We start from the raw sequence: 17,528 nt of genomic DNA on the forward strand, positions 1-17,528 counted from the left end.
ATTTTGAAAAAATGAGTTTATTTGTGGTGGCATGAATGAGAATCCCCTTCATAGACTTCTATGTTTGAATACTTGGTCCCAATTTGTGGAACTATTTGGGAAGGATTAGGAGGTATGGCCTTGCTGGAGGAGATGTGTAAAAGCCCACCCCAAGCCCAGTTTCTCTCTCTGACTATGGATCAGGATGTAAAACCCTTAGATACTGCTCCAGCACCATGTCTGTCTGTTTCCTGCCATGATGATCATAAATTAACCCTCTAAATCAGTGGCTGTCAACCTTCCTAATGCTTTGACATGTTAATAAAGTTCCTCATGTTATGGTGACCCTAACCATGAAATTATTTTTATTAATACTTTATAACTGTAATTTTGCTACTGTTATGAATTGCAATGTAAATATCTGATATGCAGGATATCTGAAATGTGACCTCTATGAAAGGGTTTTTTGACTCCCAAAGAAAGGGGTCTTGACCTACAGTTTGAGAAACAATGCTCTAAACTGTAAGCCAGCCCCTAATTAAATGCTTTCTTTTGTAGATGTAACCAACCATATTATTAAATAAGAAACACAGAACCAATGTAAAAGAGAAAGCCAAGAGGTCAGAGCTCAGAGCTAAAATCTTACCTTTCCTCCTAGCTTCCTGAAAGAGACCTATTTCCTGTGTGTATGTCTTTAAATAGTCTTTCTGTTCTGCCTTCTCATTGGTTGTAAACCCAAACACATGACTGCCTCGTCACTGCCTGTAAGTACAGCCCTCCAGGTCTTAAAGGCGTATGTCTCCAATGCTGGCTGTATCCCTGAACACACAGAGATCTATGGGATTAAAGGCGTGCGCCACCACCGCCACGCTCTTTCTATGGCTCTAATAGCTCTGACCCCTGGCAACTTTATTTATTAACATACAATCAAAATCACATTTCAGTACAAATAGAATACCACCATATTCTTTTTTTTTTTTTTTTTTTTTTTTTTTTTTTTTTTTTTTTTTTTTTTGGTTTTTCGAGACAGGGTTTCTCTGTGTAGCTTTGCGCCTTTCCTGGAGCTCACTTGGTAGCCCAGGCTGGCCTCGAACTCACAGAGATCCGCCTGCCTCTGCCTCCCGAGTGCTGGGATTAAAGGCGTGCGCCACCAACGCCCGGCTCCACCATATTCTTTTAAGAGTTGCCTTGGTCATAGTGTCTCTTCACAGCAATAGCACCACAACCAAGACAATATTATAATAGGTAATGCCTTTTAGATAACTGAAAATTACATATAAAAATTGTGTAAAAGCTTGTTGCTGTGTTGTGGTGGCACACACCTTTAATCCCAGCAATCAGGAAGCAGAAGCAGGTGGATCTCTGTGAGTTTGAAACCAGCCTTGTCTACAGAGGGAGTTCCAGGACAGCCAGGGCTACAGAAAAACCCTGTCTTGAAAAAAAATGTTCTTTCTACTTCTGATTCCCATTTGCTCTAAAAAAGGTAACTTTTATTTCTTATATATTTGCCAATGTTTTCTGTCTATGTCTTTATGTATATATAATAAATGTTGTTTGTATGTTTTTTTATGTACAAATCAGACTGACATATACTGATCTATTTATTTATTATTTTACTGTTTTGAGATAGGATTCTTTTGACCAACTTGGTGTTGTGCTCCAGTGACTCTCCTGATTCATCGTCCTGAGTACTGGGACTTCTGCAGGTATGTACCTCCCACACTTCTTATTAGTTATTCTATTAATAGGTAATAACTCATTAAATGAAACAATAAATACCTGCAACCCTATCTATAGGTTGAAACTCCATAAATGGAATGATTAGCCTAAAAGGTACACATTTGCAATATTGATAGATATCCCTCAATTTTAGACTTTTAATAACCAGAAAAGTAAACAATAGTGTCATATTGTTTTAAGGATGAGAACCTGTGTTAGTATGCTGGAGAAAGGAAGCCTGATAAAGTAGGGGAGGGAGAGAGGAACAGCGTTATTAGCTCAAGGAATAGTGAACTGCTGTATCAGTGATTCATTAAGTGAATGGTTGTAAGAAAACATTGGGTGCATTTTGGGTGCTGAATCAAGTACAGGTCTCTTCTGATTGTTTTTGTTTTTCAGGTAAAAAAGAAGTCAAGGTTATTTGAGTGAGGGGAGGAGAAGAGGTATTGAAATTTGAAAGAAAAGATATGAATTGCTTCTCTTAAAGTGAGAGAAGTAGCCGGGCGGTGGTGGCGCACGCCTTTAATCCCAGCACTTGGGAGGCAGAGGCAGGCGGATCTGTGTGAGTTTGAGGCCAGCCTGGGCTACCAAGTGAGTTCCAGGAAAGGCGCAAAGCTACAGAGAGAAACCCTGTCTCGAAAAACCAAAAAAAAAAAAAAGTGAGAGAAGTAATTGCCCAAGGAAATGGAGGATTGTTGGGCAGCACTAAAGTGAGCTTTAAAGGACAAGGTACCGCTATAGATGAAGAAGACAGCCTCATTAGGGGGAACTGAACAAAAGTAAAACTAAAGCAAAAGCATTTTCCAAGTATATATGAGAAATGTTTTTCATTTGTTTATTTATTTACATGGGGGTGAGGGATGATCCTATGTAGCAGTCTGAGGACATCTTTCCAGAGTCAGCTCTTGCCTTCCATCATGCATGTCCCAGGGATTGAACTCAGGTCCCCAGGCACCTTTGCTGGCTGAGCCATCTCACTGGCCCTCAAGTATTCATTAAAAATATTTATAGGGATGGGGCTGGAGAGAGGGCTCAGTGGTTAAGAGCTACTCTTTCAGAGGTCCTGAGTTCAATTCCCAGCAACCACATGGTGGCTCACAACCATCTATAGTGAGATCTGGTGCCCTCTTCTGGCTGAAGGAATACATTGCAGACAGAACACTGTATACATAATAAATAAATCCTTTAAAAAAATGTTCATGTGAATATTTGTAGCACTTTAGCCAGGCGATGGTGGTGCATACCTTTAATCCCAGCACTCGGTAGGCAGAGGTGGGAGGATCTCTTTGAGTTTGAGGTCAGCCTGGTCTACAGAGAAAGTTCCAGGACAGCAAAACCCTGTCTTGAAAAACAAAAACACACACAAAAAAATGTATAGCAATCTTTTTTTGCAGAGGCGCACTTTCTGAGTGCTGGCTCTGTCACTTAAAGCAGACCACAAACATAAAATCCACCAGGCACACACAACTGAAAAACAAGGTATTTATTCTGCAAACAAGACTATAAAAGTCCCCACAGGAGCTTTTAAAATGAAGTGTTTTAAATGTGTGTGTGTGTCTGTGAGTGGGCTGGAGGATGCTGTCTCTTTTAGCCTGACTAGCTTCTAAAGAAAATGTGCACGTAAGACAAATTTGCAGTAACGTTTAGGTGATCCTGGAACCATAAATTGTGAACCTCCTTTTTCAAATTAAGAACCCTATTTTAAACAGAGTATTTTATATGAATCTAGCATATTTTATATGATTTAATTTGTGTACGGTTTTTATTGAGAAATTGCACAGTTGTGTAGTGGACATCCCAACTAAGGAAGGCTCACAGTTCGAAATCATGTTAACAAAGATTTAACAAAACTTTGCATAGTTTTCTTGACCTCTTTATCTAGAATTTTCAAAGGTTATTACCGTGCATAACTGCAGTAAATTATGTAAATTATTGATTCAACAACTGTTTAATAATATTCGATAGGAGTTATTCAAATTTCTCCAGTTGTCTATGCCCTTTTCCTGTCCAGTAATCCAGTTCGGATGTTAGAAAGCTTTTCGTTGTTAAGGGCTTGGATTTGTAGTTTTTAAGTTTTAATTTCTGTTCTTTGGGTTACTTATTCTTGAAGGAATTAATGTTTTGTTGTTGTTTTTGTTTTCGAAACAGTATTTATCTGTGTAACAGCCCTGGCTGTCCTGGAACTCTTTTTAGACCAGGCTGGCCTCGAATTCACAGATACCCCCCTCTCCCTCCCAAGTGCTGGGATTAAAGGCATGCGGCACCACTGCCCAGTTGAAATTAATGCTTTTGAGCTATTTCTTCGCTTTTTTTCTTTTCTTTTTTTTTTTTTTTTTTTTTTTTTTTTTTTTTGTTTTTCGAGACAGGGTTTCTCTGTGTAGTTTTGGTGCCTGTCCTGGATCTCACTCTGCAGACCGGGCTGGCCTGGAACTCACACAGATCCGCCTACCTCTGCCTCCCGAGTGCTCGGATTAAAGGCGTGCGCCACCACCGCCTTGCTCATTTCTTCGTTTTAATAGTCACGATTTTAAAAACACAAACAAACAAGGAAATGCATTTAGAACTTCTTTCAAAACTTGGAAGGGAAGTTGATAGCCTTTTCTTATTATTCAAAGCTGGAAATTTATAGTTCAAGCCTAATCTCGAAGCGTTTTGCCCTAAACTAGGACCGGTAGTTTCTCCTCAGACGCCGGGATAAGCTTCTTGTGATTGGGCAGCGTGCGTCCGTCATGACGCCGGAAGGCCACCTGATTGGTCCGCCCAGTCCAGTCTCGGCGGCTTTTCTCTCGCCCAAGGCCTTCAGCCACTTCTCTTTCTCTAAGCGAGCCTTCCTGACTGGTGGCTGGAGCTGCTCGTCCGGAGGGAACGGACTGAGCGAGGCGAGGTAACTGCACAGGCGTCAGCGGGGGCAGCGGCCGGCCTGGACCTGGGTAGGGCAGGGCTGCGCCCGGGCGCGAACTGCTTTGCCTCCGGGCCCCTGGATTCCCGCTTTCCCCCGGCTTCTCTTACTTCCCTCGAGACTCGCGCGCCCCCATTAGTAGGGCCCTCCTCACTGCGCCCCTCCCCAGCCCCATCTTCCACACTGCCCCGCCTCCTCCCCGCCCTCCTCGCAGCCCCTCTTCCCTGGCTCCGCCCTCCTCAGCTCCCCGCCCCCATGTGGCTCCGCCTTCTCTGCTCCTTCCTCCCATCTCTGCTTTGCTCAGCCTTGCTTCCCAGCAGTCTTGTCTCCTAGGCTCCGCCCCGCCCGTCTCTGCTCCCCCCTTCTCAGCCCTGCCCTCTTCCTGATCCTCCACCTCAAATTGACTGTCCCCACCTAAGGTTTACCTTCTGCTCTGCTCAGCCGCTCAGCCTCCTCAGCACACTACTCTTGTGATCCGTTGCACATCTCTGATCTCTCAGGGACCGAGTTGTGTCCTGCTGGTGCATCCCTGTCAAAGAGGTTTTTTTTTCTTAGTTTTCTTCCTTTCAGCCTGCACAGTACTCTGTCTTAACTATTGGATTTCTGCTCTGTGGGAGAGAGGCACATTGTAGTAGTGTAAAAGCCATGTGTTAAGTCTCTCCTGAAGCATGGTGTTTGTATCCTTAGAGGAAGGGCTGCTTTTTATTTTTTCATTCTTTCTTTCCCTTTGTGTGTGTGTGTGTGTGTGTGTGTGTGTGTGTGTTACGAGACTGAGTTTCTCTGTGTAGTCCTGACTGTCCTGGAATTCCCACTGTAGACCAGGCTGGCCTTGAACTCACAGAGATCTGCCTGCTTCTGCCTCCTGAGTGCTGGGATTACAGGCCTGTGCCATCATGTCCAAAGTATTCTTTTTTTTCTAGTCATTCCTGCTGGGTCCTCAAACAAACTTTTTTTTTTTTTTTTTTTTTTTTTTTTTTTTTTTTTTTTTTGGTTTTTTCGAGACAGGGTTTCTCTGTGTAGCTTTGCGCCTTTCCTGGAGCTCACTTGGTAGCCCAGGCTGGCCTCGAACTCACAAAGATCCGCCTGCCTCTGCCTCCCGAGTGCTGGGATTAAAGGCGTGCGCCACCACGCCCGGCTCAAACAAACTTTTAAGGAGCTGAACTATACCTTTTCCCCAAAATAGCTGGGTCCTAGGTGTTCTTTAAACATTTGGTTATTGTTTAGATCTTATTGTGGAGACTTGCTTTAGCTGGTCAGAATTGGTCCAGCTTGAGACGTATCCAGGCTTCGTGAGGCAGAGGACTTTTGACATTTTCCCTGAGGACTTTCCCCAGTTTGTTAGCTAGCAATCTTAAAACTAAAAGCATGTGTGAATAGAAACCAGTGTACTCTTACCCAGTGCACACAGTTAGACAGGAACACAGCTCTTAGGGGATCTGTTAGCAGAACCTGTTGCTGAGCTTGGGAAAGAAGTGTCCCTTACCTAAGCCTCGGTTTTGCCGTCTATAACAGAAGCCTGTAATATGTAAGTGTAAACTGTGGCGTAGAGCCAGGGTTGGGGTTTATTGAGAGCCTGCTGATGAGAACACTTTAGATTCCTGTGCGTTATCGGATGTCAGCATGAGTGCACCTCGTGTGGTTCAGATTCATGTCCTTGCTCCAGCTGGGAAGAAATCCCTGATACATTGCCATCTTAGGAGCCATGACAACCCTGGATGATAAACTGCTGGGGGAGAAACTGCAGTACTACTACAGCACCAGCGAGGATGAGGACAGTGATCATGAAGACAGAGGCAGTGGAGCCCTGGCCAGCAGCTCCACACCTGCGGAGGCTGAGCCGGCAGGCGAAGGCATTTCAATCAATACAGGTACTGGGAAGCTCTATGCTCTGGAAACTGACACAAAATGGGCCTGTAAAGTGTGCAGCCACTAGAAGCTTCTCGCCTTTGTCCAACTTCAGTCCCACTTCAGAGACAACACAGTGTTTTCGTTCATTGTGCTTGCTTCCATTCCTTCCTCTGCAGCACAAATCTGTGTGCTGGCAGCGTGGCAGGGCACGGGCTGCACCGGGTTTCAGAACCCGTAAGTCATACGTGGGAGCAGACTGGTAGGATTAATTCCCAGAAATGGCATGTGTACACTATTTGTTTTTTAAATTAAAGTCTCTTACTATTATATGTATATGTATGGTCAGTGTGCATGGGCACATGTTCCAAGTGCCAGTATGGAGATAAGAGGACAGCTTTCTGGAGTTGGTTCTCCCATCTTTGCAGTTAAACCCCAGGAAGTTTCCTCAGGTTCCAGGCTTGGACTGCAGGTCCTTACCTGCTGAGCCACCTCAATGGCTCTTACACTGTGGTGTATTGTTTTTAGTTTTTAACTTTGTATTTCTGGGAGTTGAACTGAGACCTTTGTTCATGCTGTGCAAGGTCTCGACTACCTAGCTATACCTCCAGTCCACTCTAAGTTGAGTTGCTGCTAAAGAGTCCAGAAAGCAATATAATATTTTTCCTTCCACTTTTTCCCTTCTTTGTTAACAACTTTCTAGATTGGTGCCTTCTTGTTGGATAAGAAATAGCCATTTTTGTTTTCTTTTTAGAGATGAGAGTCTCACTGTGTTGCCCAGGCTGGTCTTGAACTCCTGAACTCAAATGATCCTCCATCCTCAGCTTCTCTAGTAGGGATTTCTGGCATACTCTTGGCATGTACCACTATGCCCAGCTTGTCATTGTTTTTGTTTTTGTTTGTTCTTCCCTAATATATTTGGAGTATCATTCATGTCAAGAAATGTAGTATTTTCTTATTCTGCCCTGTCTTACCTTTTGGTGCTGCAGATCAAATCCAGGGCATTGTGAGTGCTTGGTTAGTATTCTGTAAGCTAAACTACATTCCCAGCCTCTGGTTTTTGGAGAAAGGATCTTATTATAGCTCAAGCTGACCGTGAACATGTGATCTTCCTGTTCCTGTGGAATGCTTGCATTGCAGGCATGGGCCACCAAGCTCTGTCTAGAATTACCTTCCCTTCCTAAATGTGTCCTTATTTACCTTTGAGTAGATGAAACATACTTTGTACAATGTATGTTTTACATACATGTATTACGCTGGCCATTCTTGCAAACTATGCTGTAGTAAACCTCATTGTATGTAGAACATTCTGCCCTGTGTAGGGGTGTACGGAGGTTTCTGTATGAGCAAGCCTCATACAGATTTAAGTTCCTGTTTACAGATGTTAGCTTCTCGGTTTGTTTGCCCTCCTCAGGTCCCAAAGGTGTCATTAATGACTGGCGCCGCTTCAAGCAGTTGGAGACAGAGCAGAGGGAGGAGCAATGCCGGGAGATGGAGCGGCTCATCAAAAAGCTGTCTATGACCTGCAGGTCCCATCTGGACGAAGAGGAGGAGCAACAGAAACAGAAGGACCTCCAGGAGAAAATCAGTGGGAAGGTAATGGCATCTTCAGATACTTCCCAGGCTGGTGGAAGTGGGCTTGGTGATTCAGGAACGGGAGGAAGCTGGATTTGACTTGCAGTGCAGGCAAAGGGGAGAGTCCTGTCATAACTCAGGTGCATCTGGGCTTGGCCTTAGCTCAGCATTGGCTAAATAAGGTCATTACCTTTCTCTCCCCAGGGTATTGCAGGTCAAATATTCATCTTAGGGACTGGCCTGTTGAAAGTGTAGAGTATATCTTATTTTCTTAATCATATTCATGAGCATGTATTTTGTGGAAGCAGTACAGTAGAGCAGACATTCTAGGAAATATTTGAGCCCAGGTCTCTGACACCTCCTTATTAGTATTAAAGGTCTTTCTTGTCCCCTCTGACCAAGGAAGAAATGTCTAAGAGTGCCTAAGATCAATTAGCTGTGGCTTAAAGCTAAAAATATCAGGCACAGGGCCAGTGAGGAGGCTCAGTGGGGAAAGGTGCTTGTTGTGCAAGCTGGTGACCTGAGTTCAATCCCCAGAACCCATGTAAAGGTGGGAGGAGAGAACCAGATCTACTGAGCTGTCCTCTGACCTTTACCTGCATACTGTTGCACATGCACCCACACTTTTACATGTGTGCACATGCATTCATTGCACATGTATGCATATATACACACAATGATTGTAAATTGACATTTAAAAATATCAGCCAACATGAGGGTACAGATAAAGCATTAAGCCAAGAGTTTATCATTTGACTGGGGAATGATTTCAAGACATAAAACCTAGGGGAAAGCTGTATCAGCTTAAAGACCCAGTTAGGTTGGCCAGGCAAGACAGCCTCAGGTTTGAGTGGTGGAAAGAAGATTGGTAGTAAGACAGAGTCCAGAGGGTGCTGGTTAATTATGACACAGTGCTGACCCAGTGTTCCACACTGGTGTGGTCTCTGGTTACCACCCCTAGTCTATACAATATTAGACAGAGATGTCTTGCTGCACTAGGCCAGGAGAAAGAAGATGTCTGTCGATTTGATGGTGTGCAGCAGTGACCTTTTCTCCTGGAAGCAGTGATCCCCTCCCCATCCTCCATTTGGTATATTGAGCCAGTTCTTTTCAGACAATCATATAGGATTGTGAAGTTGGGTTCTAGCCAATGGAGAAAAGACACAGCCACAACCTGAGCTAGAATAAAAAACGAATGCAAACAACTTGGAGCAAAATGTGACCTGAGAACGCAAGGGAAAGAGCCACCCAGCCACCGAACCAGATCATCAGAATTATAAGCCCACCCTACACCGACTGGGAACAGGTAAGGCCCCATCTCTGGTCCGGCAGACCAGGTCTCTAGCCCCTAGACCCCAGCCATCGGAGCCCCAGGGACCAGACAACTAACCTTCCCTGTTCCCTCACCAAATAAAACCAGCTCCTGCGAACCCAACAACCACTGGAGCATAAGCCCACCCTACACCAATTGGGAACAACTGCTCACTGAGACAGAACCCACTAACACTGATTGGACTAAACTGCTCCTGGAGAAACAGAGCACAATAGCACCAATTCGACCAAGAACTCCCAGTGGACCAAGACTATCAATTGGAACGAGAGAGGCACCCTCAGACACAGACACCGTCTGCACCGAGTGGAGGAAGAGATGAGCAGACGCCAGGTGCAAAAATACAGGCGACAACATAAAGACCTATATGGCAACATCAGAACCTAGTGATTCTACACCTGCAAGACCTGAACATACCAAGAGAGAAGAAAGAGAAGAAACAGAAGAAATCAGTCCTAAAAATGACTTTAAGAAGATGATAGAGGCCCTTAAAGAGGAAATGAAAAACTCCCTTAAAGAAATGGAAGAAAAAAACAAACAAAAAATTGGAAGAAATTAAAGAAAACCAAGAAAATGTAATTAAACAGATGAAAGAAACATTCCAAGATTTGAAAATTGAAATCGAGACAGTAAAGAAGACACACACTGAGGGAATGCTGGAAATAGAAATCTTGACTAAACGAACAGGAACTACAGATGCAAGCATAACCAGCGAATGCAAGAGATGGAACAGAGAATCTGATGTTGAAGACACGATAGAGAAAATAGATTCATCAGTCAAAGAAAACACTAAAGCCAAAAAAGTAACACAAAATGTCCAAGAAATTTGGGACACCATGAAAAGACCAAACTTAAGAATAATAGGGATAGAAGAAGGAGAAGAATACCAACTCAGAGGCACAGAAAATATATTCAACAAAATCATAGAAGAAAATTTCCTAGTCTAAAGAAAGAAATACCTATGAAGATACGAGAAGCTTACAGAACACCAAATAGGCTGGATCCAAGAAGATATCTGTCAGGAAAGCTTACTGTTGCACAGTGTGCCTGCTGCTCACAGCCATTGAACAGAGAGACCAGAATGAAGCAGCAGTCATAAGATTGGAAAGATTCTGTCCCTGTCCTGTTGAGTTGCCTGTAGTAGACCAGAACTGGAAGCTGTGTGCTTGGCAGAAATGAATCTGGGAGTAAGTTAAGTATGACATATATGTGTATCAGTTTAAAAAAGTGTTTGGAAGCATGAGGAAATTTTTTTCTTTTTTTAAGACAGAGTCTCACTCTGTCAGCCTAGACTCACTATGTAGACCAGGCAGTAGATCACAGAGATCCACCGCCTTGGCCTCCTAAATGCTGGGATTAAAGGTAGTATTGTTAACATTAATTAGAGACAAAAGCAGGTTATAAGATACCCACAACTACAGTCAGTTGACTCGCAAATAAAAAAAAAAAAAAAAAAAAAAAAACTGGGCATGGTAGTACATGGGAGGCTAAGATGGGGGGATTGGTAGTTTGTGTACCAGGCCAGACTGTTCTACATAGGGAAACCCTATTTCAAAAAAAAAAAACAGAAACAAAAAAACAAAAACAAACTGGAGGCTGGAGAGCTGGCTCAGTGGTTAAGAGCATATGTTGTTCTTGCAGAGGACCTGGGTTTGATTTCTAGTGCCTACATGTGGTTCACAGCCATCTATAACTCTAGTTCCAGGAGATCTGGTACCCTCTTCTGATCTCCAAAGGCACCAAGCACTTGTTTGGTATACATAGATACATGCAGGCAAAACACTTGTACATAAAATGAATAAATCTTAAAAAAAAGAAGAAAGAAAACATTTAGAGTTTGTGTCATGTGAATGTACGTGCAGAACAGCAATGAGGTGTGTCCCTTTGGAAGATAAATGAGTTGTCTTTTCAAAAAGGAGAGTGACTAAAGGAACACTTGCTGAGACTGACAGAAAGAGTGTCCATCAGAGAACTGATATGTGATGCTGCTGCCTGTTTTGGAATGAGAGGCAATATGGTATTGTAGTTGAAAACCTGAGTGTCTAAAATCCAGCTTAAGGGGCTAGAGAGATGGCTCATTGGATAAGAACAGGCACTGCTCTTACAGAGACCCCAGTGTGGTTCCCAGAACCCACATGGTGGGTTTAAACTGTATGTAACTCCAGCTCCTGGGAATCTGGCACCCTCTCCTGAACTATGCAGGCACCTGCTCTCACATGCACTACGCCCCCATATATACATATAATTAAAAATAATAAAAATAAATTTTTTAAAAGTCCAGTTTGAATCCTAGTCTTGTACGTTATACCTGTGTGAATTTGTGCAAATAATGTAAAGTCTTGGGGTTAAATCTACATTTACAAAATGGGATTATTAATGTTCTTCCTATGAGATTGAGAATTCAGTGATAGGTGAATTCAAGGGTGATGGCATGGGCATGTAGTCCTAATTACTTGGGAGGCCATGGCAGAGCTAGTCCAGACTACGTAATAATACCCTGTTTTAATGAGAGGTGGAAAAAAAAGACATTCCTGGGACCCACATGGTAGGAAAGAACTAACTTCATAGGAGCACCATGATATGGGCATGCCCCCTGAATGTAAATGTAATTTAAAAACTTTCAGGAGGGTCTGGAAAGATGACTCAGCTATTGAAATTGATCTTTGCAGATGACTCAGGTTTGGTTCCCAGCACCCATGTGGTGGCTTGAAACCTCTATAACTTCAGCTCCAGGGGATCCAGTGCCCTCTTCTGACTTCCACAGGCACCAGCATGCACATGGTACACATGTAACACACCTCTAGACATAATTTTATTTTTTTCAAGACAGGGTTTCTCTGTGTAGTTTTGGTTTTGGTGCCTGTCCTGGATCTTACTCTGTAGACCAGGCTGGCCTCGAACTCACAGAGATCCACCTGGCTCTGCCTCCCGAGTGCTGGGATTAAAAGCGTGCGCCGCCACTGCCACTGCCACTGCCACCGCCACCGCCACCTGGCATAAAAAATTTAAAAGAGAGAGAAATGACATAATGTCTTATGACATTAACATGGTGCCTCATGTATTCTCAGTACAGGGTGCATCTTCACAATGACTAAACTGTTCATGTCTGTCTTTGTTCACCGGCTGGTTTTCCTGCAGATGGCTCTGAAGGAGTTTGCTACAATGGACAAGAACCTGGATGACGAAGAGTTTCTGCAACAGTACCGGAAGCAGAGAATGGAAGAGATGCGGCAGCAGTTTCATAAAGGGCCTCAGTTTAAGCAAGTTTTTGAGATCCCCAGTGGAGAAGGGTTTTTAGACATGATTGATAAAGAACAGAAAAGCACCCTTATCATGGTTCATATTTATGAAGATGGCATCCCGGGGACTGAAGCCATGAATGGCTGCATGATCTGCCTTGCCACAGAGTACCCGGCTGTCAAATTCTGCCGAGTGAGGAGCTCAGTTATTGGGGCCAGCAGTCGTTTTACCCGGAATGCTCTTCCAGCTCTACTCATCTACAAGGCGGGTGAATTGATTGGCAATTTTGTTCGTGTCACTGACCAGCTGGGGGAAGATTTCTTTGCTGTAGACCTTGAAGCTTTCCTACAGGAATTTGGATTGCTCCCAGAAAAGGAAGTCTTGGTGCTGACATCTGTGCGAAACTCTGCTACATGTCACAGTGAAGACAGCGATCTGGAAATAGATTGAACTGATAATCTAGTTCCAAAACTATCTCATTGTTTGGGCTGGAGGACACATGTCTGTATTTATTTCTGTCCTTCCTGCGTCTTCTGGCTTGACAGCTGTTCTTTGTAATCTCATATAGTATATGGAAAGTCAAGAAATTCTTAGATTAAATCAGAATGCTGACTCACTTTGTGGCTAGCAGTAAAGTGACTTTAAATTATATAAACAGGAAGCTAGGCTTTTGAGCTGTTTACTTTTCTAGTGTAACATCGCTGATACTGTTTCTTGTCAATATTGACATGACACCCTTGAAGGCAATGTCTTGAAAATTGTCTTCTGATGACCTCAGAGTTCTACCAGGTCTGAGAGTAGAATTCCCTAGTGAGTGTGTTATAGTGCATTTCCATAATCACTTGATTGAAAATCATGTATACTTGTAATCACACTCATAGCTCTATGTTTTTTTCTCTAGACCCTTCTCCACTAGGGTCTGACTTAGAGGCTCCATACAAGGTTGGGGATGTAGCTCAGTGGTGAATACTGACCTAGCATATACTGGGCCCCTAGAGATCTGATTCTCAGCCCAGCATTTTCAAAAGTAAACAAAACACAAGGTTTCAGATGCCTGGGCTGCCATTAGCAGTGGCCACTGCTGCGTGAGTTAGTGTTCCAGACCAGCATACTCAAGTATGAGCAGAAGAATGGTTTTTTGCTGACTGCTCTCATCATGCTGGAAGGCAGGCATCCTGTTGATTGACACTGGTGTGGGTAGAGCTTGAAGCCTCAGTAGGAGGACCTTTCTATTTTGCTCATCAGTGTCTATTCCTATTACTTAACAAGGTAACTTCTTGTTTAACCTAGATTTTTTAAGAAAGCTTTTTTTTGCATATTAGAAAAAAATTCATATTTAATATAGGAAAATAGGCCAAAATGCAGATGCAAAAATGGCTTAAAGATATATATATATATAATTCTACCACCTAAACACTATGCTTTGTATATTTCATATGTAGGTGTTTTTTATGTATTCAGATGCTTTTGTTTGTTTTTAAATGACACTGGGATCATTCTGAGCATACTGTCTGATCTTATGGTTAGCTACTAACACTTCAGAATTGTTTTCATATTAGTAAATACTCTTCTGTAGCATTTTAATAGTCCATTGATAGATATACTGTAATCTGCTTGGTGGTAATTTTTTAGAAAGATCACAAACTTTTTTATTATGAAAGCAACATGTTCATTGTAGAACATATAATTAAAAATTAAGCTGAAAAGATATTTAAAAGCCATAAAATTTCACTAGTAATAATTCCTGTCATTTTTACTGATCTCTTTCTAGCTTTATGTATATGTGTGTATTTATAAAATTCATTGTCATTTGAGTTTTTGTTTCCTTTTGATTATTCCTTAAATTATATATTCTAGTATCAGGGGAAATGAAATGTAACTTGGAAGTAAAATTAGCATTAGTATTCACAGTTGAGTTTTTTTGGTTGCTCAGAAACTAGCGGTAAATTAGTCTTGAACATACCTGTTGGATTTAATCAACAAAAACAGAGTGTGGTCGTTTTGCTAACTAAGGAGCTCATTGTGGAAGTCAAGAAAATCAGTAGGGGCAGAGAGGACTGGTGTCAATGTTCTAGTTTATTTCTTTCCAGTCTTTTTAAAAATTTTTTTTAGTATTTTTAATAACATTGACAGTTACTGAATTCTGTAATACTGCATACTAAAATACTTTGGTATGTTGTAAAAGAATAAATCAGTGGCTTTATGATTCACCGTTTGAATAAACCGTACCATGTTGAGCCTGTCCCTATGTTACATATTTAAGTCACCAGCATTTTGCTAAGGCACTTAACACCTTTGTGATTTGTGCTGTGTTTTGGATCACTCGTAGTACAGATGTCTAGAAGAGCCACTGGGAAAATGGGCAGGAACATTTTAAATGTTTTTTTCTTCACAAAATTATTTTTTGATAATTTCATACACTATTTTGATGATGTTCTACCTCCCACTTCGCTGACCTTCATCCCTGATAGTTCCTCTTCTACTTTGATGTATTTTTGGTTTTGCTTTGTTTTGTTTTGTTTTTTGAGACAGGGTTCTTCTGTGTAGCCCTGGCTGTCCAGGACCAAACTGGCCTCAAACTCAGAGATCCGCCTGCCTCTGCCTCCCAAGTGCTGGGATTAAAGTTGTGCACCACCATGCCCAGCTTATCTTTAGGTTTTAATGGTCCACTGAGTTTAGTTAGGGTTGTTTAGATGAACATGAGTGAGGGGTTATTGACTGGATCATGGGCAACTTGCCAGAAACTACACTATTGAAGAAAATGTCTCCCTTCTCTCAGCATCCATTAACTGCCAATAGCTCCTTAGAAAGGGTTGGGGCCTCATGAGCTACTCTCCCATCCATGATCTAATTTTTTTTCATGATTTCATATATATAAATTTGATCATATCCTCTTATTATCTTCTCTCATTTCCTTCACCCTCCCACTGAATCCCTTCTTTGCCGTGAACCCCCTTCCTACTTTCATGTTTTTTTTTTTTTTTTTTTTTTTTTTTTTTTTTTTTTTTTTTGTGTGTGTGTGTGTGTGTGTGTGTACTTTATTGCGTGTAACTGCTTACATGCACATGGGTGGGGGTGTCATTTGCTTGAGGAAGGCAATGTAGTGGCTAATCCCCCACTTAGCAAACATTAACTACCTATATCTCTAGAGAGATGGGTAGGACTTCAACCCCTCCCCTATCTATGATGGGGTGTTGATAGGCTCAGTTGTAGCTGGAATTTTCTCTGGTCCTTCCTTGCCCAGCAGTCTGGACAGATCTCTTCTACCTGCAGTCCCATAGCTGCTTATAAAATAATTACTCAAAGGTGTATATTGATTACAAATTCTATGGCCTATGGCTCCAGTTTATATTAGCTAGCTCTTTCAACTGAATTCAACTCATTCCTATTCATCTGTTTTGCCATGTGGCTTCATGGCATTACCTGTTCCTCACATCTTGCTTCTGGTGACAGCTCACAGCTCTGCTGTGACTCCGCCTTTCTCCTCCTTGTATCTCTGCTTGGATTACCTGCCTGCCTCTAAGCTGCCTTGCCATAGGCCAAAGCAGGTTTATTTATTAACCAATGGGAACAACATATTTGCAGTGTACAGAAAGACATCCCACAGTACTCAGTCTTGGGCAGGTACTGTCATTTCATGGGTCCAACAGTCTGATGTGTCCAGAAGATAACAATTCACAACACTCCTTCCCATCTTCTAGCTCTTACATTCTTTCTGCAATGTTTACTGAGCCTTGGAGGGGTTGATATGGATGTCCTGTTTAAGATAAGCATTCAACAGCCACTCAGCATTTTGACTAGTTACGAGTCTCCATTAACTGGTTTACTGTAGACAGGAGCTTCTCTGATCAAGGCTGAGAGTAGCAATAATCTATGGGTATAAACAAATAGTTATGAGGCAGTTTGGCAGCATGATCATTTAGCAAAGCAATGGCAGTTAGGGCCTGTGCCATCCCTGTCCTGGGCTTTTGACTAAATTTACAGTGCTAGGCTTAAATTCCTTCTGTGGAGTTGAGCCTCAAATTCAGTAAGAAAATGGTATGTTACTTCAATAACAGCCATGCCACCATTTCACAAGTGGGCACATCTTGATTGGTAGTATTAATAACGTTACAGTTTGCTTTCTATTGCTATTATAAACACACCGCAACTAAAAGTAACTTGGGGGGAAAAGGGATTATTTCAGTTTACAGTTTACAATCTACCACTAAGGGAAGTCAAGGCAGGAACTCAAGACAGGAACCTGGAGGCAGGAACACATCTTACTGACTTTCTCTCCATGACTTGTTCAGCCTGCTTTCTTATACAACTCAGGACCACCTTCCCAGGGGTGGCACACCCCTAGTGGCTGGGCCCTCCCACATACATCTAATGATTATTAATATAAGAAAATGCCACATTGTCTTGTCTACATGTTGTGGTTGTTTTCACTTTTTTGAGGGACCTGCCACCTAGTTCCCAAATAAATCACACACAGAGGCTTATTCTTAATTATGAATGTCTGGTCTTAGCTTGGCTTGTTTATTGCCAGCTTTCCTTAACTTTAATTATCCTGACTACCTTTTACCTCTGAGCTTTTCCCATTCTCTTACTTCTGTAAATCTTCCTCTTACTCTGTGGTTTGCTGTGTGCCTGGGTGGCTGGGCCCTGGAGTTCTCCTCCTTCTCTGGCTACTTCTTTCCTCCCAGATTTCTCCTTCTATATATTCTGTCTGCCTGCCAGCCCCACCTATCCTTTCTCCTGCCTTGTCATTGGCCATTCAGTTCTTTATTAGATCGTTAGGTGTTTTAGACAGGCACAGTAACACAGCTCCACAGAGTTAAACAAATGCAACATGAACAAAAGTAATACATCTTAAAATTATATTCCCCAACACCTACAGGCCAATTTCATGTGGGCATTTTCTCAATTGAGGTTCTGCTTTCCCAGATGACTCCAGCT

At 42.4% G+C, this 17,528-nt stretch overlaps 1 protein-coding gene across 2 annotated transcripts; it reads left to right on the plus strand.

Moving 5' to 3' along the window:
* The first annotated feature begins 4,369 nt into the window (after window positions 1–4,369).
* Pdcl (phosducin like) lies at window positions 4,370–14,829 on the plus strand. 2 transcript variants are annotated; one of them, XM_006992540.4, is made up of 4 exons: window positions 4,370–4,582; window positions 6,295–6,465; window positions 7,857–8,038; window positions 12,486–14,829. In XM_006992540.4, the coding sequence occupies exons 2-4, from the start codon at window positions 6,300–6,302 to the stop codon at window positions 13,035–13,037; spliced, it is 900 nt and encodes a 299-aa protein (XP_006992602.1). In that variant the 5' UTR covers window positions 4,370–4,582; window positions 6,295–6,299; the 3' UTR covers window positions 13,038–14,829. The 2 variants fall into 2 exon arrangements, with proteins under 2 accessions (XP_006992602.1, XP_042130704.1); XM_042274770.2 differs by having other exon boundaries at window positions 4,447–4,582; window positions 6,261–6,465.
* Window positions 14,830–17,528: the final 2,699 nt, after the last annotated feature.

The sequence above is a fragment of the Peromyscus maniculatus genome, chromosome 4, assembly GCF_049852395.1.
Source record: "Peromyscus maniculatus bairdii isolate BWxNUB_F1_BW_parent chromosome 4, HU_Pman_BW_mat_3.1, whole genome shotgun sequence".
NCBI classification, from domain to species: Eukaryota; Metazoa; Chordata; class Mammalia; order Rodentia; family Cricetidae; genus Peromyscus; species Peromyscus maniculatus.